General features: G+C 50.7%; 4 protein-coding genes across 4 annotated transcripts; 2 read left to right on the top strand and 2 right to left on the bottom strand.

Moving 5' to 3' along the window:
* The first annotated feature begins 32 nt into the window (after positions 1-32).
* On the top strand, positions 33-5,800 carry PV10_02352 (uncharacterized protein). The gene has a single exon (XM_016366656.1). The coding sequence runs from the start codon at positions 292-294 to the stop codon at positions 5,464-5,466; it is 5,175 nt and encodes a 1,724-aa protein (XP_016226174.1). The 5' UTR covers positions 33-291; the 3' UTR covers positions 5,467-5,800.
* On the bottom strand, positions 5,582-7,933 carry PV10_02351 (uncharacterized protein). The gene is made up of 2 exons (XM_016366655.1): positions 7,393-7,933; positions 5,582-7,327 (listed from the first exon to the last, which is right to left on the bottom strand). Exons 1-2 carry the CDS (start codon positions 7,647-7,649, stop codon positions 5,947-5,949), a joined length of 1,638 nt encoding a protein of 545 aa, XP_016226173.1. The 5' UTR covers positions 7,650-7,933; the 3' UTR covers positions 5,582-5,946.
* Positions 7,934-8,970: 1,037 nt separating this feature from the next.
* PV10_02350 (uncharacterized protein) lies at positions 8,971-10,029 on the top strand. The gene has a single exon (XM_016366654.1). It carries the CDS (start codon positions 9,021-9,023, stop codon positions 9,870-9,872), a length of 852 nt encoding a protein of 283 aa, XP_016226172.1. The 5' UTR covers positions 8,971-9,020; the 3' UTR covers positions 9,873-10,029.
* Positions 10,030-10,496: 467 nt separating this feature from the next.
* PV10_02349 (uncharacterized protein) lies at positions 10,497-11,938 on the bottom strand (the record flags this gene model as incomplete). Its single annotated transcript, XM_016366653.1, has 3 exons — positions 10,497-11,113; positions 11,173-11,469; positions 11,530-11,938. 3 exons carry the CDS (start codon positions 11,936-11,938, stop codon positions 10,497-10,499), a joined length of 1,323 nt encoding a protein of 440 aa, XP_016226171.1.
* Positions 11,939-17,461: the final 5,523 nt, after the last annotated feature.

Below are 17,461 nucleotides of genomic sequence, written 5' to 3'. Positions count from 1 at the left end.
ACAACCTCGACTGATCCCTTCAACCACTCATCTACATTCCCATTCGCAATATTCTCCTCGTTCAACGCCACCAACAACTAACTCTAGGTATCTAAGAAACACTTGTCGACCGGCTTTGCCCTATCGTCAAAACCCCAACAACTCGACGCACTTATACGAGACTAACAGCATTCGGATCTGTTGGTTGAGGGAGAGTCCCTTGCTTGAACCAACCAGGCATTGCAACATCTCCCAGCGATTCATATCGACACCGCATCCATCTATACCCAATAAGATCGACATCTTCGCGCAATGGCGCCTCGAAAGGCCGCCAGTCCGGCGAAGCCTCGACGCGTTACTCGCGCTCAAGCCGCAGCCCCAGAACCTACTACTACCATCGCCGAACCACCCAAGCGACGAACAACAAGCAAACCCTCTATTCCCACCACGTCCGCTACTAAGAATACCGAGGCGAAATCTAGAATTACCAAGAGATCGACCTCTAGCACAGCAACTACCAAACAGCCAGCGCGGCCAGCGGCACGATCCACCAGAGCCAAAGCTGTTCCTTCAGCAGAAGAGCCGGTTAGCGAAGCCGAAACAGATCAGGACGAGCTTGCTGTTGTCGAGCCTCTGGCGCCCTCGACAACTCGGACCACCTCACGATCTTCGAGAACACAACCTGCTGCCACTACCTCCACGTTAGCCGCAGTCCCCAGACGACGTGTCCGAGTCACACCAATGGACGGCCGCGGAAGTAACACGATAGAAGTCGCAGAGCCAGAGACCAAGAAAGTCAACACTGCTAGCTCCCGCGTGAAGGACAAGCCGGCCAGCACCAAAACTACCGCTTCTTCTCGCAGTAAGCGCACCACCAAGAAAGACGCTCTTGACAGCGTTCCAGAACAAGAAGCTACCATAACTGTATCTGAGTCTTTACCCAAGAAGCGAGGCAGGCCTCGGGCAAATACAGCTGAGAAGGATATGGAAAGTGTCCAGTCGATTCCGGCCCTGAAATCACGGGGTAGGCCGAAGAAGGAAAACCCCATCGACGATCCTACAGAGGTTGATGCACCTGCCCCCTCTACCAGACAAACTCGTGCTCGAGCCACTTCGACTGCATCGGCTGCTAGTGCTGTGCCAACCATGCTTGTGGCGCCACCTCGCAAGAAGGTCACATTCCAGGATCTTCCCGATGACGAGGATGAGAAGGAGAATATCAAACCCCCTTTAAAGTCTACAAAGAAGGCTTTTGGACCGGCTAGCAAGAAATCCGAGCCTGCAGCAAAGGGTATCAAGGCTAGGCCTGTTCGTAAACCTGCTACGACCGCTGCAGCCAAGTCGGCAAGGGGTCGTGCAGCAGCAAAGGCCGCCGTGGAATCTGAAGAACCAGCCAACGACACCGGGGAAAAGATCCAACAGAGAGCATTGACGCCCAAGAAGATCACCCAAGTCGCAAAGGCTTCCATCTCCGACAGCGAAGAGGATGAAGACGAACTTGCAGGCGCTAAAACTCCAGTTCGTGACCTCAGTCGCTCACCGAAGCGCAATGTGATCAGCTCAGCAGCCAAACCCATGTCGCCAGTCAGGAAGCTGGACTTTGGTCCTTCTCTCAGCGCTCGCTCCCCATCTCCAGACGCAATCGCCAACCCGGAGGTTCCAGGTCTCCTCAGCCCTGCGCGACGTAATCCAACATCCCCTACAAAGGAAGTTTATGATCAATCCCCAAGACGAGCACCAGATGGGGTGTCCATTTTTAGACAAGTTCAGGACTTCAACCAGCCAGCCTCGTCACTCTTCCCTTCTACGAAAAACCAAGTCCTACTCCAGTCTCCTAAGCGAGGGTTGACAGATGTCTCAATTTTCCCCCCATCAGCGATAAAACTTTCCAAATCACCCTCGAGAGCTCCTCTTTTATCCTCTCCTGCGCGACGGCTCTTCTCGCCCTCCAAACAGAAGACTCCAGCGCGTATTTCGCCATCTCCGAAGAAGAAGCACTACACAACAGCATCCCCAGCCAGCGCAGTCAAAAGTCCTGGAGATCTTGACATTGAGGTCACCTCTCATTTCCGTCCATCGATGTCCCCACACCGTTCCGGCAGAGTGTACACATTGAATGAGGATGAATTGGTGCAAGAAGCTGCGTTGCTTGATTTCGACCAGTCTGTCCTGAATGTCCGCAGCCCACTCAAAGTTGACAAGGTGAAACCAGTCGTTGAGAGCCCAGTTCAGCGTCAAAGCACACTGCCCACTCCTCAAGATGTTGTTGATGATTCCGAAGAGGAGGAACAAGCCGAGGAGTTGGTCATCGAGCCTATGGAGATTGCCGTTGCACCTCAGCCAATTGATCCTGATGAGACTCTTGCAGATCCTGACGTTGAGGATGACGATGTCTCTGAGCACGAGGAGTCTGATGCCCCATCCGACTCGAGCTCCATTCAAGGCTCTGAGAACGACGAGTCTATCATCCACCACAAGGTCCCACACCCTGCGCCCAGACTGTCTAATGTACTTTTCAGCCGGCTGAGGGATGTCGACCAAGACTCTGAAGACGAGCTTCTCGCCGAACAAACTCCAGATCTTCGAAACATCAGAAACACTTTCCGGTCGAGTCTGAACCAATCCACATCACGCTCCCGCCTGTCATCCGGCATCGCTCCCCCCAGCGCAGCGCGGAACATGGGATTCACTCCTCTAACAAATCAGATGCGTGGTTGGAAGGCTTCTAGCCCGCAGAATAGAGTCAAAGCTAGTGAGATCGCTGCTCAATCCCATGGTCTCTTCTCTCCCCTGGCGCGCGTGCATGTCGAAGGCTCAGTTGAGATAGATCGACAGGAGACGCCAGGCCGGTCAGCCAAGAAGCGAAAGTCGCATGCCTCCAGAGTTTCGTTTGGTCCGTCGGTCGTGGGTAGTCCTGCAAATCCTGATTTCTTCGCAGATGGCATTGCGGCACAGGAATTCTACGATGACAATCAAAGTCGCGAGGATGGCGAGGGTTTCAATCATGAAGACCTTCACGATCTCGTGTCAGATGCGGGAGAGGAGCAACCCCAAAGTCTGGCGCATCGAGCTTGCGAATTCTCAGCCTCGCCAGAGCTTGAAGACGATGAGAGTGAATCCGAACACGGTGAGGATGCCCCAGGTGAACTCACCACGGACCTGATCAAGTTCACAAAAGCTTCTGATACAGCTATGGTCGATTTCGCTACCCTTGCAGATGAAGCCGAGCAGCTTGCTCAAGCAAACGTCGAGAGGGATGTCCCAGAGTCTGCCATCACAGACAACGGTGCTGAGAGCACTGAATCTGGTAGATCCGGTCTAGAGCTTAGCACGGTTGATGAAGAGCCTTCGGTTCTGACATCCTCGTCAGACCAGATCTACGCCGACGAGAATGCGACCGTAGATGAGCAAGACTCTGCTGATCAAGCCTCTCAAGATCAAGGAGACGAAGAGCATGTCGATGATGAGACGGTGCCCACGGTTCTAATCGACAGACAACAGTCAGTGTCTCCCGCCAAAGAAGATGCTGGCATGCCTGAAGATTGCGAGCAACACGAATCCATTGAACGGGAACCTGATTTGAATGATGTTGAAGCCATCGACTTCAATGTGACCCCAATCAGACCCAACCTCGTCCTACCGCGCTTTGTCAACACAGTTGTATCCAAAGTACCCCTCCGGCCAGAAGGAGACATACCCGCGGAATCACCCATCAAACTGTCCAAGAAGAGAGCACGATCTTTATCCTCGGCTGGTTCGCTCGTTAATAAACGTCGCAGTCTTGGTAACAACATTGATGTCCTAGCTACGGCGCCAGGCCTTCTGGAAACTCCCAAGGGCAAGATGGAAGTATTTTCGTCGCCTCACAGACACATTCGCAGTGCCGCTCCAAGCCCAGCACAGTCTCTCTTCAGTACTGTCACCACACCTGGTCAGACAAGTTTCGCAATCGATGACTTCGGCGACAGCACGCTTGATGGGATCGAACTGCCAAGTGACGAGCTCATGTCAGATGATGTCGAGCAAGAAGAGGATAATTTGGTCAACAACAAAACTGTACCAGATGACACGCTTATAACAATCGGCTCAACATTCTTCAAAACTCCTGCAGGAGCATCCAAGAGACGAAGTGTGCTTCCGTCATCTGCAAAATCCAACGAATCATCCACGCCACATTATGCCATGAGCACCAAGTCGAGCAAAAGCCGCACAGATGCAACACCAACACAAACTCCATCTCGAGCTCGCGCATCCTCCTTGAAAACTCCTTCTGCGGCTGCAAAGCCCAAGACTCCCAGCACGCTAGTGGCAAGCAAAACCCCGGCTAAGACACCTCTTCCCAGTCGGACACCGCTCAAGCCTGTTGAGGATGGTATACTAAGTGGTGCGATCGTTCACGTTGACGCCCACACTAGTGAAGGCGCTGATGCGTCGGGCATCTTTGTGGACCTCCTCACCAGCATGGGAGCACGTTGCGTGAAGGAGTGGAAATGGAATCCTCGAGCCAGTCAGGCAGCTGGACCGAACAAAGCCTCTACAGAAGCCCCTATCGGCATCACGCATGTGGTGTACAAGGACGGCGGCAAGCGTACATTGGAAAAGGTCCGCGATGCCAAAGGTCAAGTCCTATGCGTTCGCGTGGGATGGGTTCTGGACTGTGAACGTGAAGGCAAGTGGCTTGATGAAGCTGACTATGCAGTTGACACGGGTATTTTACCTCGTGGCGGCTCACGACGACGCAAGAGCATGGAGCCGAGGATGCTGATGAATGCCAATGGCAGCTTGAGTGCGAAGAAGAACGTTCGGCGTAGCGTTAGTGACGAATATGCAAGATGGACACCTGAGATGAAATTTGATCTCATCAACACACCAGTTCGAGGCAGAAGCGAAATGGAGACGGGTACCCCACAGAGTGATAGTGGGCTCGCCGATGATACAGAGATCTCGTCAACATACGACTCACCCACCGCTGCCACGATCGGCGCTGGCGGTGAAACCGCTGACATTGGCGCGTTGATGTCTAGCCATCGCAAGAGAACAAGCAATGTCTCATTCCATGGCGAAGATGAAGATGAAGAAACTTCATTGTTGACATCGCCTGGTCTTGCGACTCACGAAGCTCAGACCTCGACGCCTCAACCCACAGTATCTCTCGACGTGGACTACGACCCCAGAACAGCGGCCACGCCTCTCACACCATATCTGATGGCCAAAGGACGAGACTTGATTCAGATGAGTGCGCCACCAAAGCAATTCAACCAAGGATTGTTTGAAAAGCGTGCCGCGTCGTCGAAATTGTCCAATGATGCTGACGAACCGGAGAGCGAATCCCAAACTCCAGAAGCACATCGAGGTGAAATGAAGAAATTCCAAGTCAAGATGAATCACGCCAAGGGTAATGGTAATGCGAGGGACGGGAGGAGGAGGACTATGGGTGCGGCGTTGGGCTTTAAGCCAGTTGTTGCCAGTCCATTGAGGAGGGAATAGATTTCTTTGCCTCAACGATGACAGCACATTGATTGGGGATGCTGAGCGAGAGGATGAGCGTGAATAAAATGGAACGGCTTGATGAAGAGCAGAGTCATTGGTGGTAATACACTTTGGGGGAAGGTCGGATTCAAATTGCTGCTATGTGGATAGGCCGGGCTATATTCTTGTTTTGGTTCTGTGTCTGGTTACGAAGTTGGTTGATTTGCTTGTGTGCGGACTGTCTTGCTCATCATAATCGTCAGCGTCAGCGGGCACCACTAGCGTCCAGCAATAGCAGAATCACTGTCAACCACTACTTCCCATCTTAGGTAAATCCCTGTTCTCTGCTATTTGGCATCATCTGGTGCCAATCAATTTCGACAGCATGACCAGTTGAGATGAGGCGAGTATGTGGGGTGACGTCTGAAATGGATATCATGATATGTATAGATGTCACTGCCAGTATTACATGAAATATGTTGCTGTCAGTGTGGGAATTTACAGCTTCAGTCCGAGATTGACATGGACAGCCTTGGTTTGGCTGTAGGCTTCCAGACCAGCGGAACCCAGTTCTCTTCCGATACCGGATTGCTTTACACCGCCAAAGGGAACTCTGAAGTCAGAGTCGTTGGATGAGTTGATCCAAACCATGCCAGCCTCAAGCTTGGCGGCGACGCGATGGGCACGCTCAATATTGGTGGAGAAAACGGCAGAGCCGAGGCCGTAGGTTGTGTCATTGGCTTTGGCAATGGCTTCAGCTTCGTCTTTGAAGCTGGCAACCACGACGAAGGGGCCGAAGATTTCTTCACGGTAGATCTTCATCGTGTCCTTGACGCCAGTGAAGATGGTAGGTTCAATGAAGAAACCTTTTCCGTCCCCGACCTTTGTGTGGGGAACACCACCAGATGCGAGAGTGGCGCCCTCAGATTTGCCGCTCTCAATGTAGGACAAAACTCGGTCATACTGGGCCTTTGTGACTTGAGGTCCTTGAAAAGTGTCTTCGGCGAACGGATCTCCGACCTTGGAGGTGGCCAGGACGACCTCCTTGAATTTCTCCACGAACTTGTCATATACGCCTTCTTGAACGAGAACGCGAGAAGTGGCGGTGCAGATTTGACCTTGATTCGACATGATTCCAATATGGGCCCATTTGGCGGCTTGATCAATGTCGGCGTCATCGAAGACGAGGAGGGGGGATTTTCCTCCTGTCTCCAATGTAATGTTCTTCATGTTGACACTCGCTGTCTTTGCGATCAGTTTGCCTGTGAGGGTGGATCCTGTGAAAGCAATCTTATCGACATCGAGATGACCAGCGAGCGCGGCACCGGCCTCCTTGCCATAGCCATTGACAATGTTGATGACACCTGGAGGGAAGCCGGCTTCGGGAATTAGGGTTGCGAGGTAGAGAATGGACAAGGGTGTCTGTTCGGCAGGTTTCATCACGATGGTGTTGCCAGTCGCCAAAGCTGGGCCCAACTTCCAGGCGGCCATGGCCAAGGGGTAGTTCCAGGGAATGATCTGGCCACAGACACCAATTGGTTGTTTGAGAGTGTATGCAAACTTCTGGGGGGTTGTGTCAATGGTCTGTCCATAGATTTTGTCGGCCCAACCCGCATAATATCTGATGGTGCCAATAACCTCGCCCAAGTCTTCGTTGAGGGCAACGCTATAGGGTTTACCGTTGTCCCAGGTTTCGAGGGTGGCGAGGATCTCTTTGTTTGCTTCGATGAGATCGGCAAACTTGTTCATGAGAGCGCCTCGGTCGGTGCCAGGAAGTTCGGACCAGGATGGGTCATTGAAGGCTTTCCGGGCAGCCTTGACAGCTTTATCGATATCATCGGCTGAACCAGCCTCGACGGTTGCAATCTCGGATTCATCGCTGTAGCATGCGGGTTAGTTGGGGGATTATGGAGAGGATGGAGAGGATGGCGTGGGGATGCTCACGTAGGACTGATCGAAGTGATTTTGTCACCAGAACTTGATTTGACAAATTCGTTGTTGATAAATAGACCGGTTGGCAGAGTAATCTTCTTGCCATTGGGGGCAGTGAGATCGACTTTGAGATCGGCCATGGTGGAGAGGAAGCGGAATACTGATTGAGATGGTGGAGAGAAGAAAGGAGAAAATGACTTGGTGGATTTCCAAGGGATGATGATAGTCCTAGATGATACTAAGGAGGACCTAAGAAGAGACACAAACATCAAAGATACTAAAAAGAGAGCAGAGATCAGACAGTAGATGAAGTTGGCCCTGAACCACCGAACCCTGGACCCCAAAAAGGCAGGAAAGACGACAGATGTGAGATTCTAATCGAGGCCAAAGAGATCCCGGATGATGACACAGATACAACAGGGCCCTGTCAATCGGACAATTTGAGTTGGTGAATGAGAGACCAATGGCAGAAGGGTCGTGTGTTGCAGATAGGGACGATGAATGAGGCAGCGGAATTGATTGCCTGTTTGGAAATGTTTAGAGGACGTTCAACGGTGATGAGCGCATGGAATTTGCAGTTGTCCACGAGCTCTCGCTTGAACTGTTTTGGGGTAGGAGCTACCAGCTAAGTGGGAGGCACCTGCCTCGGAGCTTCGAAACAAGCAGGAAGCCACTCAAGCGCAACAGGCGGGGCGTCGATAAGAAGGAAAGCGAATTGGAGAAGTCAGATAAGGAAGGTCGAAAGAGGGGCACAGGTGGTAAACAGAGCAAGAGCGAGGGGCAATCTTTAATTGTGGAGGGGAACCCTGCAAGCTAAATGCAGCTCATCCAGTCCAGGACGTTTACGCATAGGGTGGCCCCGGTGGTACCTAAGGCTTAAAGGTAGGTATCCATTAAAGAACCCCTCCATGCCCCTCCGGCCCTACGCATACCCAGATCCGCATCATTGTTAGAGGCCACTGTGCACGTGTGGAGGACCTCTCGCTGAGTGCTGCCGGCCTGAACATCCTGGTACCCCTCTCCCACGGCTAAGCCTACCATTTCAGTCTTTAGCCTCCGTTGCTCGAGTCTCTTGCGTAGGTACTTACCTATTATACATATTTATTATTCACTTCAAATACAAATTAAAGAGAATCGAGACCGTAAACATATGTCCATGAGCGAATATGATGGACTCAGTGTTGTGCTGATGATTCCTACCTGTCCTCTACAGGGCACTTTTCCCAGGGTACTCACCTCATCATACTTCTCTCTGGGGCACTCTCCTAGCCGGCAGCTAAAACACAGGATTGCAACTCGCGTATACTTTTGACCATTGCCACCCTCGGCTGGTCCGATCTTGATATTTCTGTCTAAACTCATTCCTTGATATCCCTAGACTACTCAGGTGTGGCTCATCATTGTTGTAGGTGTAACAATGATTGTAGAGGGTAATCAGTGGATGTCTAACAGTGGCCGAATACTGTAGGATGAACGCCGTATGCTTGCAAGGCTTGGGCTAGCCACAACAGGGGCGCTCACAGCCTTGTCCACGTGAGATTCAAATATCGTCATTCATGCCTCAACTTCAATAACAACTCGGCTGTAAAAAAAGAAAAAACCATTCTCACGCATTCCAATCCAATTCATAGTGCGCGGACATGAACAGCGACACTAGCGACCCCAGTGCGATCGACTCTCAAATTTCCACCGCCGACCAGATCTCCTATTGGCAATCCATCAGTGCGGATGTGGATGGCATGCTAGGAGGTTTTCCTCAGGTTTCACGCATTGATATCCAGTTCTCGCGGAATTTTATCCAGAAACTACGCAGATTAGACAATCGATCAACACGCGCGACATCGACATCAACATCAACATCACCTATTCAGAACACTGCACAGGCGCAGTCGCAGTCGCAGTCACCGACTAACACCCATACCAACACCACCTACACATTCCAACACGCACTAGAACCCGGCGCGGGTATTGGACGCGTCACATTAAACCTCCTAGCTCCGCTATGCGCACACATCGATATTGTCGAACCCATTGAGAAATTTACCGCTGTACTCACAGCACCAGAGTCGCCACTAGTTAAGAACCATCAACTAAGCCGTGTCTGGAATCTGCCTCTTCAAGACTGGACACCAACATTACCCCCAGCATACACTGCAAACACCACCACATCCTCACCTAAATATGACCTGATATTCAACCAATGGTGTCTCAACCATCTATCATTTACGTCATTAGTGGCATATTTCAAGTCTCTAATCCCTCTCCTGCTTCCCACAGGCTGGATTGTCGTCAAGGAAAACCTATCGTCTGATGCATTTGGTGCGGATATCTTTGATGCTGATGACAGTAGTGTCACGCGGAGTGATGCTAATTGGAGAGCTGCGTTTACTGAGGCCGGGTTGAGGCTGGTTAAGACGGATTTACAGACTGGGTTCCCCAAGGAGCTGAAGCTATATCCTGTAAGGATATATGCCCTGCGTCCGGTAGAGTGAAACTACTTTTCCGTGGCAGAGATTACCGCAGATTTAGGAGTGAAATCATCCACGCGAATCAACGCGGACTATTACCTGGGAAGTTAGCTGTCATTACCCGGGTTCTAACACGGATGGCCATGGTTACAGCGGTGGAAAAAGGGAAAAGGGGGAAAGTACATAGCTTAATCAAACGTTTTGATTGTCTGTCTTGGGAAAAATGCGTATTCACAAGCTAATGATCCCTTCCGCCATTGTGTCTCTCCATCGGCCTTCTTTTTGGCTTGGAGAAGTAGGCTTAAGATCATGATCTGGAAGCATGCTGATTCGGGCTTAGGAACCACTGCCTTTGCCATGGTGTGAACCTCAAAAACTACCCAAGGCTCTCCAGGCACTTCCATCCAAAGTTCAACGTCAAATTTACCTGCAACAGCTCTGGTTCGTAGCCGGCGAAAAATGGGTAATATTGCCCCGCGACTAGGTAATTCCCAGATCTGTTCAGATGGCATGAGCACTGTCCAACTCACTGCTCACTCGCGGCCATAGTATTACCGTTGGTAATTTTCGCGGTATGTTCGATGGCAGCTGGAACACCTTTGTCGTCGGCTTCGGTTTTATATCCAGGCTGATTGATCTCCTCTATCGTCATGTCTCCGTCCGCATCTTCTTTTTCAGTGTCGTCAAGCCTGCCAGTGCAATAGTGCCTTCCATGATTTGGCGTTTGCCTGCGACGACGTGGCCATTGTGTTGAGACAGCGCCTGATCCTTAGTGTTGTCACCATTGAACTGAAGAGTTTCCTCCACGCCCGTAACAGCTTCTCCCTCACCATCCACATCAGTCTCATAGCCATCTCGCGGTGCTGGGTGGCCCAGAGACGGCTTTTCGCCAGCACACTCCAGGATGAAAGTCCACTCGGCTGGAGTGACCGGAGAAACACTCAGACGAGATTGCTTGAGCATGACCATATTTTGCAAGGCACTACCAGGCAGTGAATATGACCTCAGCTCTTTGAGTGTGACGAGATCGCTGAACTTCTTGACAAACTCGACACGCACAAGCTCCCATTTTGGCTTCTCGCGGTCGGATTTGGCGTCGTAGTATGGGTGGTTGGGGTCGAAGGCAGACTCATCAACTTCATGTTCCCCGACAATGCGCATCACACCAGCGACGCCTGGGGTCTTGCAGTTGGAATGATAGAAAAACGCAAGATCGCCAGCTCGCATAGCTCTCATGTGATTGCGTGCCACTGGATTGCGCACACCTTTGTTATAGTCAGTTAGTGAAATGAACCAGTTATGGGGGGAAATTTTGGCGACTCACCATCCCATCCTTCTGGCTCAGACTTGGCGGCAAGATCGTCAATGGAGAATTTGACATCATGACCCTTTTCAATTCGCGACTCAGGTTCAGCTTTCATGAGCCAGTACTGGATGTCTTGGTCGATTCCCTCCACTGGATGGGTAAGATCAGCGTTGTCCTTAGCCCCGCTCTCTGCATCCATCTCCTGGGATGGTCCAGACTTAGATTCATATTTAGTTTCCGCATCTTGCCTATTTTTCGTGATAGAAGTGTTCTTATTGCTCGTACGTTTGGGAGAGGTATTGGTAGATTTGGGAGCTGTAAATGTTTAGTTTGAGCAATGAGCAATCGATCTTGATTGATCTAAGATCTCCATACCATTGACTGTCTTCTTTGCGTCTTGTGCCTGTTTCTTACTAGTATTACTTTTGGATGTGATCGCGGTGGTACTTTTGGCCTGTAGATCTCTTTTCTTTTGGACAATCACAGACGGAGGAGGAGGAGTCTCAAGCTTAGCAGCAGTGGCCTTGGCCGGTCTACCGCGCTTCTTCGGGGTAAGAGTCTCCGCAGCAGGTGAAGCTGGGGTGGTGTCTTCATTGTTGGTAGATCGGCGTGTGCGGCGGGGAGGGGCATACTGCGGGCTACTAGCAGATGCTCGCTTTGGCCGTCCAGCGGATGGAAGAGTCGGTTCTTCAGCATCAGTAACGATGGAGACATCACCGAACCGGGCTCTTTTACCACCAGCAGTCTTGGTGTTGGCTCCGGCCTTTCTCTTTGTAGCTGGCATCGTGAAGAGAAGGGCGCTGCGAGGTCTGCAGTGATGACTAGATGAGAAGCAATGAAGGAGTGAAGATAGATGGAGGATGAATGAGAGAAGAGAAGAAGAGCACGAAGAAGAAGATCAAGTGCACACAATGGAGATGGTCCAGTGGTGGTGACATGAAAAAGAATCTGAAATGTTAGCTCAAGACTGTGCAGACATCGAGTTCAGTCACGTCACTCATTCACTGAAACGCGTTCACATGCACCTGCAGGCTACAGTAACGCGTTGGAGACAAAAATCTGGGGTACGATTCAGATTTTAATTCACGATTCACACACATTATTCGGGGGTGGCCAATAGTAGCATAGGGTAAGTGCATTGTTGGCCGAGGGGCCTATAAGCGCCTAAGAAAAAGGCTCCCGGGGCTCAATAATATTGCATCTAGGCAGGCAGCTCCGGCAGCTCAGGCGCACAGACCACAGGCAGTTTTGCACGTGGGATACAAGATTATTTCTCAGCCTCATTGGCTGGCACCACGATGGTCCAGACAACTGGAGTAGAGGTAGGGTAGATATGTAGGCCATGTGAAAAGATGCCTTTCAGCGTTGGCTGTAGGCTTGTGCATGTGCAGATAGGTAGTATTGTAGAGCATTGACCTCTCTAGATTTTACAAAGTAGGTATGCTTCCAGCTACACACTCCAAAGGACACAAGGCCATTATGCGGCCTTACCAAGGTACAGCATTTCAGTTCAACGAAGAAACCTGTCTCTGTTGAGGCATGCTTCCAGTACTTTGGATAGACGTCTTCCAGAAGGGTTCATGAGAACGAGGATATTCTCTATCCGAACCTGTTCCATGATATCCAGCATGCTACTTCACAACAGGGTAAATCACACAGACGACCCATCACACATAAAGGTTGGTATTAAAGTTCAGGATCAGCTTCAAAGACAGATTCTGGCACCGTCACGATGTTTCCGAAGTTGATGTTCTCAGTGAACCTACCCTGGAGAGACATATGTCAGTGTGGAAGTATCGAATGCAATCAGAACATGGATGGGAACGGACCAGGCTATCATCTTTGTCCTCCAGCGGATACTCCCCACCATACCCGTCCCGCCCGTGACTTGAGTTCGGCAGGGAACATGACAGCTTTGGGCCGCAGCGGATGCAACGGCAGCTCGACGGTCAGTTCACCTGTCAAAAGAGAATCCCATTAAACTTTGCGGTTGACCGTGACAGGCAAAGTGGGTTTTCGGAGTGTTTTTGACCACCCTTGTTGTGTCGTGTGCTCTCCCTGAGAGACCTATCTACGACTGTAGTACGCATACAACCACATATATGTCTTATGTCTGTCAGCCAACCGAACTTGGCAGGTAGGATGAGACCCCTTTTCTCACACAGCGAATCATGCTCGAATGCTGGCAATCTTGGGGGCCATTTGAAGCACTAATCTATTGTCACATGTATCATTCTCTTTTAGATGGATGACGAGAGCCCCAACATCCGTTTCTGAACAAAGCTGAAGATTCTCAACGTTTGTGAGCTTCTTGGGCAGACCAACAATACTGGTTAGTACCCTGGATAGCCAAGGCCATGAGGTGTTGACAAAGGGTGGAGGCTGCAGTGACAACGGTTGTTACTGCAGGCTCAACACCATCGCTGGTGGCATTGATGCCGCCCTTGCAGATGTGCTACTCCTGTTTTGCAGTGCAGGTCGTCCTGTCAGTCACCTCTTAGTAGCTGACTACTGTATGTATGTACTCACTTATTTACAGGGGATAGTCGCAACCTTTTTGCGTAATTATCTTGTCTGGACTTTTCGCGGATGGCCGGAGCTGATAGGACAGGCAGGTAGTTGTGATGGATGTTCCAATTTTGTATTATTACTTGTTGGCTGGCTGCAGGGGATGTGATGATTCGAGGTTCCAACAAAGCTTGGGGGGCATTTGCACCAAGACTAGCAAGATTTGTGTGCCAGTTGGCTGCAGGAGATTGACGACTCACATGGAATAGATCCAATACTTGGTAAGCTAGGCTGTGTGACCAACAAAGTCCACCCAGGGAGGATCCGAAACAGGTGCCTCACCAGTGCTTATTTAGCTGCATGTTAGAAACAGCACTGTCTTGCATCAGAGAGAGACAATGATCGAGTAGGATGCAGGATTCAGGATTCAGGATTGAGGCTGCGAAAACGATCTACACAGGCGTGAGACGACACGATGGGTGCCGTCGAGGGTGTTCAACACCCACTACTAGGAAGAGAAGATGGAGTTACCGCGTGGTCACTCGCAGTGCTGTGTGCATCATTGACCAGGCTTTTGGACAAGCACTAAAAAGCAATGCCTGTTTGTCACGGGGGAATGATCATGCAGACCACCTTGAGTACCTCGCCACGAGTACATGACACTAGTTGGGTATGCGTGGGATAGCGGGTAGCGTAGTGTACGCATTCATACAGCATGCAGGCCCACGGCTGATCAGAGGTGGTTCATGCAGGCTCTCTTGCATAAAGCCAGGCAGTTATCTGGGACAATATGCCAGTAAAGAGGCCTTTGCACTTCTGTCACCTGGTACCTACCTCTCCTTGTGTAACCAACCAGTTGACAGTGCAACATCACAATAGACGGAACGAGCAAAACATGGTAGTTTGAGGCGAGACTTGACATTTCCATGTCAGGCCAGGTGTGGATTTTGTCAAAGATGGACATACGAGGTCTGGAGGCTAGAGGCTGGATGTCGGGGTTGGGGTTGGAAGGGGAACCACACGAGCTCGCTCCAGTCCGTCCCACTCTCAGCGATCATGTCGCTACAGAGTCAACCCTGGCACCCTGGTTTCTAGATAACCAGAAAGCCAATTGCAACACAGTGTACAAAATTAAAATCTCTGTTTCCAACTTCGGATTTCGACCTCTGGTAGGGTTAGGTAGGTACTAAGGTACGGGCTGTTGTTGACAAGAATGCTTACGCAGTATAGAAGACATCGGCGCCATTTGACAAGATCCACATGCCATGCGGTTTTGCCACGAGGGGCAAATACTCCGGATGGAATGCTATACATACATATGTACGTACATATATGGCGCATGAGCCTACAGACATCTTCAACGATGTACGGAGCATACACATATGCACGGCGGAACTGCGGCACAGGTGACAGATCAGAAGCCACAACGCTTAAAAGCGAGCCGCCAGTGACCAGTAACAAACTCCTTAGCCGGCACCTGGAGCCCGAAGTCCCAAGTGTGTTTAGGCCCAGGTCCGGGTAGTTGAAGGCTTCTCCTAGGCGTTGCAAGGGTAAACGTCAGATGCCAAGGCTGCATCCACCCAGTCTGCACGTTGCTGTTTCTCCTTCACACACGTCAATGTCAACACTGAACCACGGAACACTGAACGGCAAACAATGGTAGAGGCGCCTCCTCGGGCTGACCTACCTACCTACATAACGCCGTGCTTTGAATGCTTGTAACTCCGTAAGTAGTACCTACCTACCTAGGTACATACCTAGTTATTATTGGTTCCATGGGACACATGTACCCGCCCGGTACCGCGAAACTCAAGGCCCCAAACTCAAGTCATCAGCCCAAATGGCCCCTGGGCATGCATGCTGCAGATGACTGTCTGCATTGTGCATCTTGCCCTGCACCTGAGTGCCACTTCAACAACACACCCTAGAACCCTGTCTGCATCATGCAATGCACATACTTGCAATGCACATGCAACCACTGTAATACTTGCTTTAGACTCGTACTGACCGAAAAAAGTCCTTTGGGCCTGCAGCCTATGGGGCCCTGTCTGTGGTGGGACATTCGTTCTTGCATTGGGCTCTCATGCAGTAGTCGATTCCTATAGTGGCTCCAGCCACGACATCCTCACCGTTGTATTATTGTTGTTTGGGGCTTGCGAGCCTGCCTAAAAGACGGCATCAAGGGCCAGAACCACTCATCAACATGGAAGCCACGAAGCCGAGAATTACGAAACAGACGCCCCCAAAGTCTCGAGAGTACCAATCTAGTTAGTCCTCACGACACGGCATCCACATTGTTTTATTTTCCTTTTCCCCCTTTGGCTCAAAGTAGTCATCTGGACACTTGGTTTGCTAGTTACATACTCGAGGGTCGCTTGGACGAAATGGTGACATTGGTAAATGTTGCAAAAAGGGCCACGAGACGCGCCAGGCATCGTCCAAGTGACCTAAGAAGATGTTGGTGCCCAACTTGAATGCACCCAATTAAGTCGAGAGTTCCAGCTTTTGAAGGTTGTTGTCAAAACGCCTGGATAAATTCATCACTAGCGGATCTACTTAGGATTGTCGACCGAGAAAAAGAGCTAAGAGGTGAGAGGCAAAGTTCACGATACCTGTCAAGATGAATCCGATGTCTTGAATTTGAGCAAAGCATTGGCCCAAAATGGCAGGATCTACATTGCTTGCAACGGTTTGCCAGAAAAGTCAAAGCAAGAACCCGAGGTAAACCAATCCCAATGACATCCGAACCTCGAGGTACAACTGCCAGACTGGTATGGACGTGTCCATGGTTCGTTCCATGTCGTGTACCCTGGCACATGACTGTGTTTTCGGACATTTGCAGCTCTGTCAAGTCACCTGCCAGACGTCGTCTGTGGGGGGTTCGGAGGGTCGCCTGGGGCGCCTCGGGCTGTCTTCAGGCGGCGGGAACGGAGGGGCGAGTGGGAGCGGTGTCAGATGTCAAGAAATGAAAATCCTCCCATCACCTTTACTTACCTACGGAGTACAGTACCTCACCGTCTCTCTCACAGTGCCCAGTGTCCAGCCGCCTATTTTTGCACAGGATGTACTTTTACGTAGAAAAGTACCTAGGGAGGTACCTACGTACATCATGCATCAGTACCTTAGTGTACCTACCGAGCCACCTAAGTAAGTAGTGTATGTACCAGCAGTAGTCAGAAGTAAAAGGACTACGCATGATTTTCTAGTGGCTCAAGCCTCAAGCCTCAAGCCTCAGGTCTGAGGGGCCCCATGCATGCATGACTTGGAGTTGCTCGCCTCGATCTACCTTGCATCTGATCTCCGAAATGGCGGAGTCGCCCGCCGCCCGCCGCCTCGTGGTTTTCCAGTCCCATACTCCGTAGTCCCATGATCCCAGCCACAAACCCAACCAGAGCCTACCTAAAGCAGACCCAACCGTTGGGTTCTGGTCTACTGTAGGTAAGGCTATGCGTAAAAAGGTACTTGGATTAATAACGCTTTGCTAAAGGTACTCCTTTTTTATTCCGTCAAAACACACATTTAATATCTGGGTTTACAAAAAAAAGCTGATGGATGCGGGCGGTTCTTATAAGTTGACAATCTACAGTCTACAATCCACGAGTGAACCACACCCTGACAAGTACACCCACAGCCCATCTTACTTAGACGAACAAGTCGAAAGAACAACTACTCCGTACTGTACAACTACGGCTAATCTTAGCGCATGATTGGGGATCACTGGGGTCACTTACTGGGATCTACCCACCAGCCCCGTCTGTCCATCTACGCATCTCCCACATCTCATCTCCATTCACATGCT

The sequence above is a fragment of the Exophiala mesophila genome (genome assembly GCF_000836275.1).
Source record: "Exophiala mesophila strain CBS 40295 unplaced genomic scaffold supercont1.2, whole genome shotgun sequence".
NCBI lineage: Eukaryota > Fungi > Ascomycota > Eurotiomycetes > Chaetothyriales > Herpotrichiellaceae > Exophiala > Exophiala mesophila.
Note: the sequence above shows the minus strand (reverse complement) of the source record. Positions and strands in the feature narration are given on the sequence as shown.

Excerpts from the sequence above, each read along its gene's own strand:
- PV10_02351 (XM_016366655.1), bottom strand. The coding sequence starts at position 7,649 with ATGTTTGTGTCTCTTCTTAGGTCCTCCTTAGTATCATCTAGGACTATC. Across the intron at positions 7,328-7,392 it reads ATCACTTCGATCAGTCCTAC|CGATGAATCCGAGATTGCAA; the intron begins GTGAGCATCCCC and ends CGCATGCTACAG.
- PV10_02350 (XM_016366654.1), top strand. The coding sequence starts at position 9,021 with ATGAACAGCGACACTAGCGACCCCAGTGCGATCGACTCTCAAATTTCC.
- PV10_02352 (XM_016366656.1), top strand. The coding sequence starts at position 292 with ATGGCGCCTCGAAAGGCCGCCAGTCCGGCGAAGCCTCGACGCGTTACT.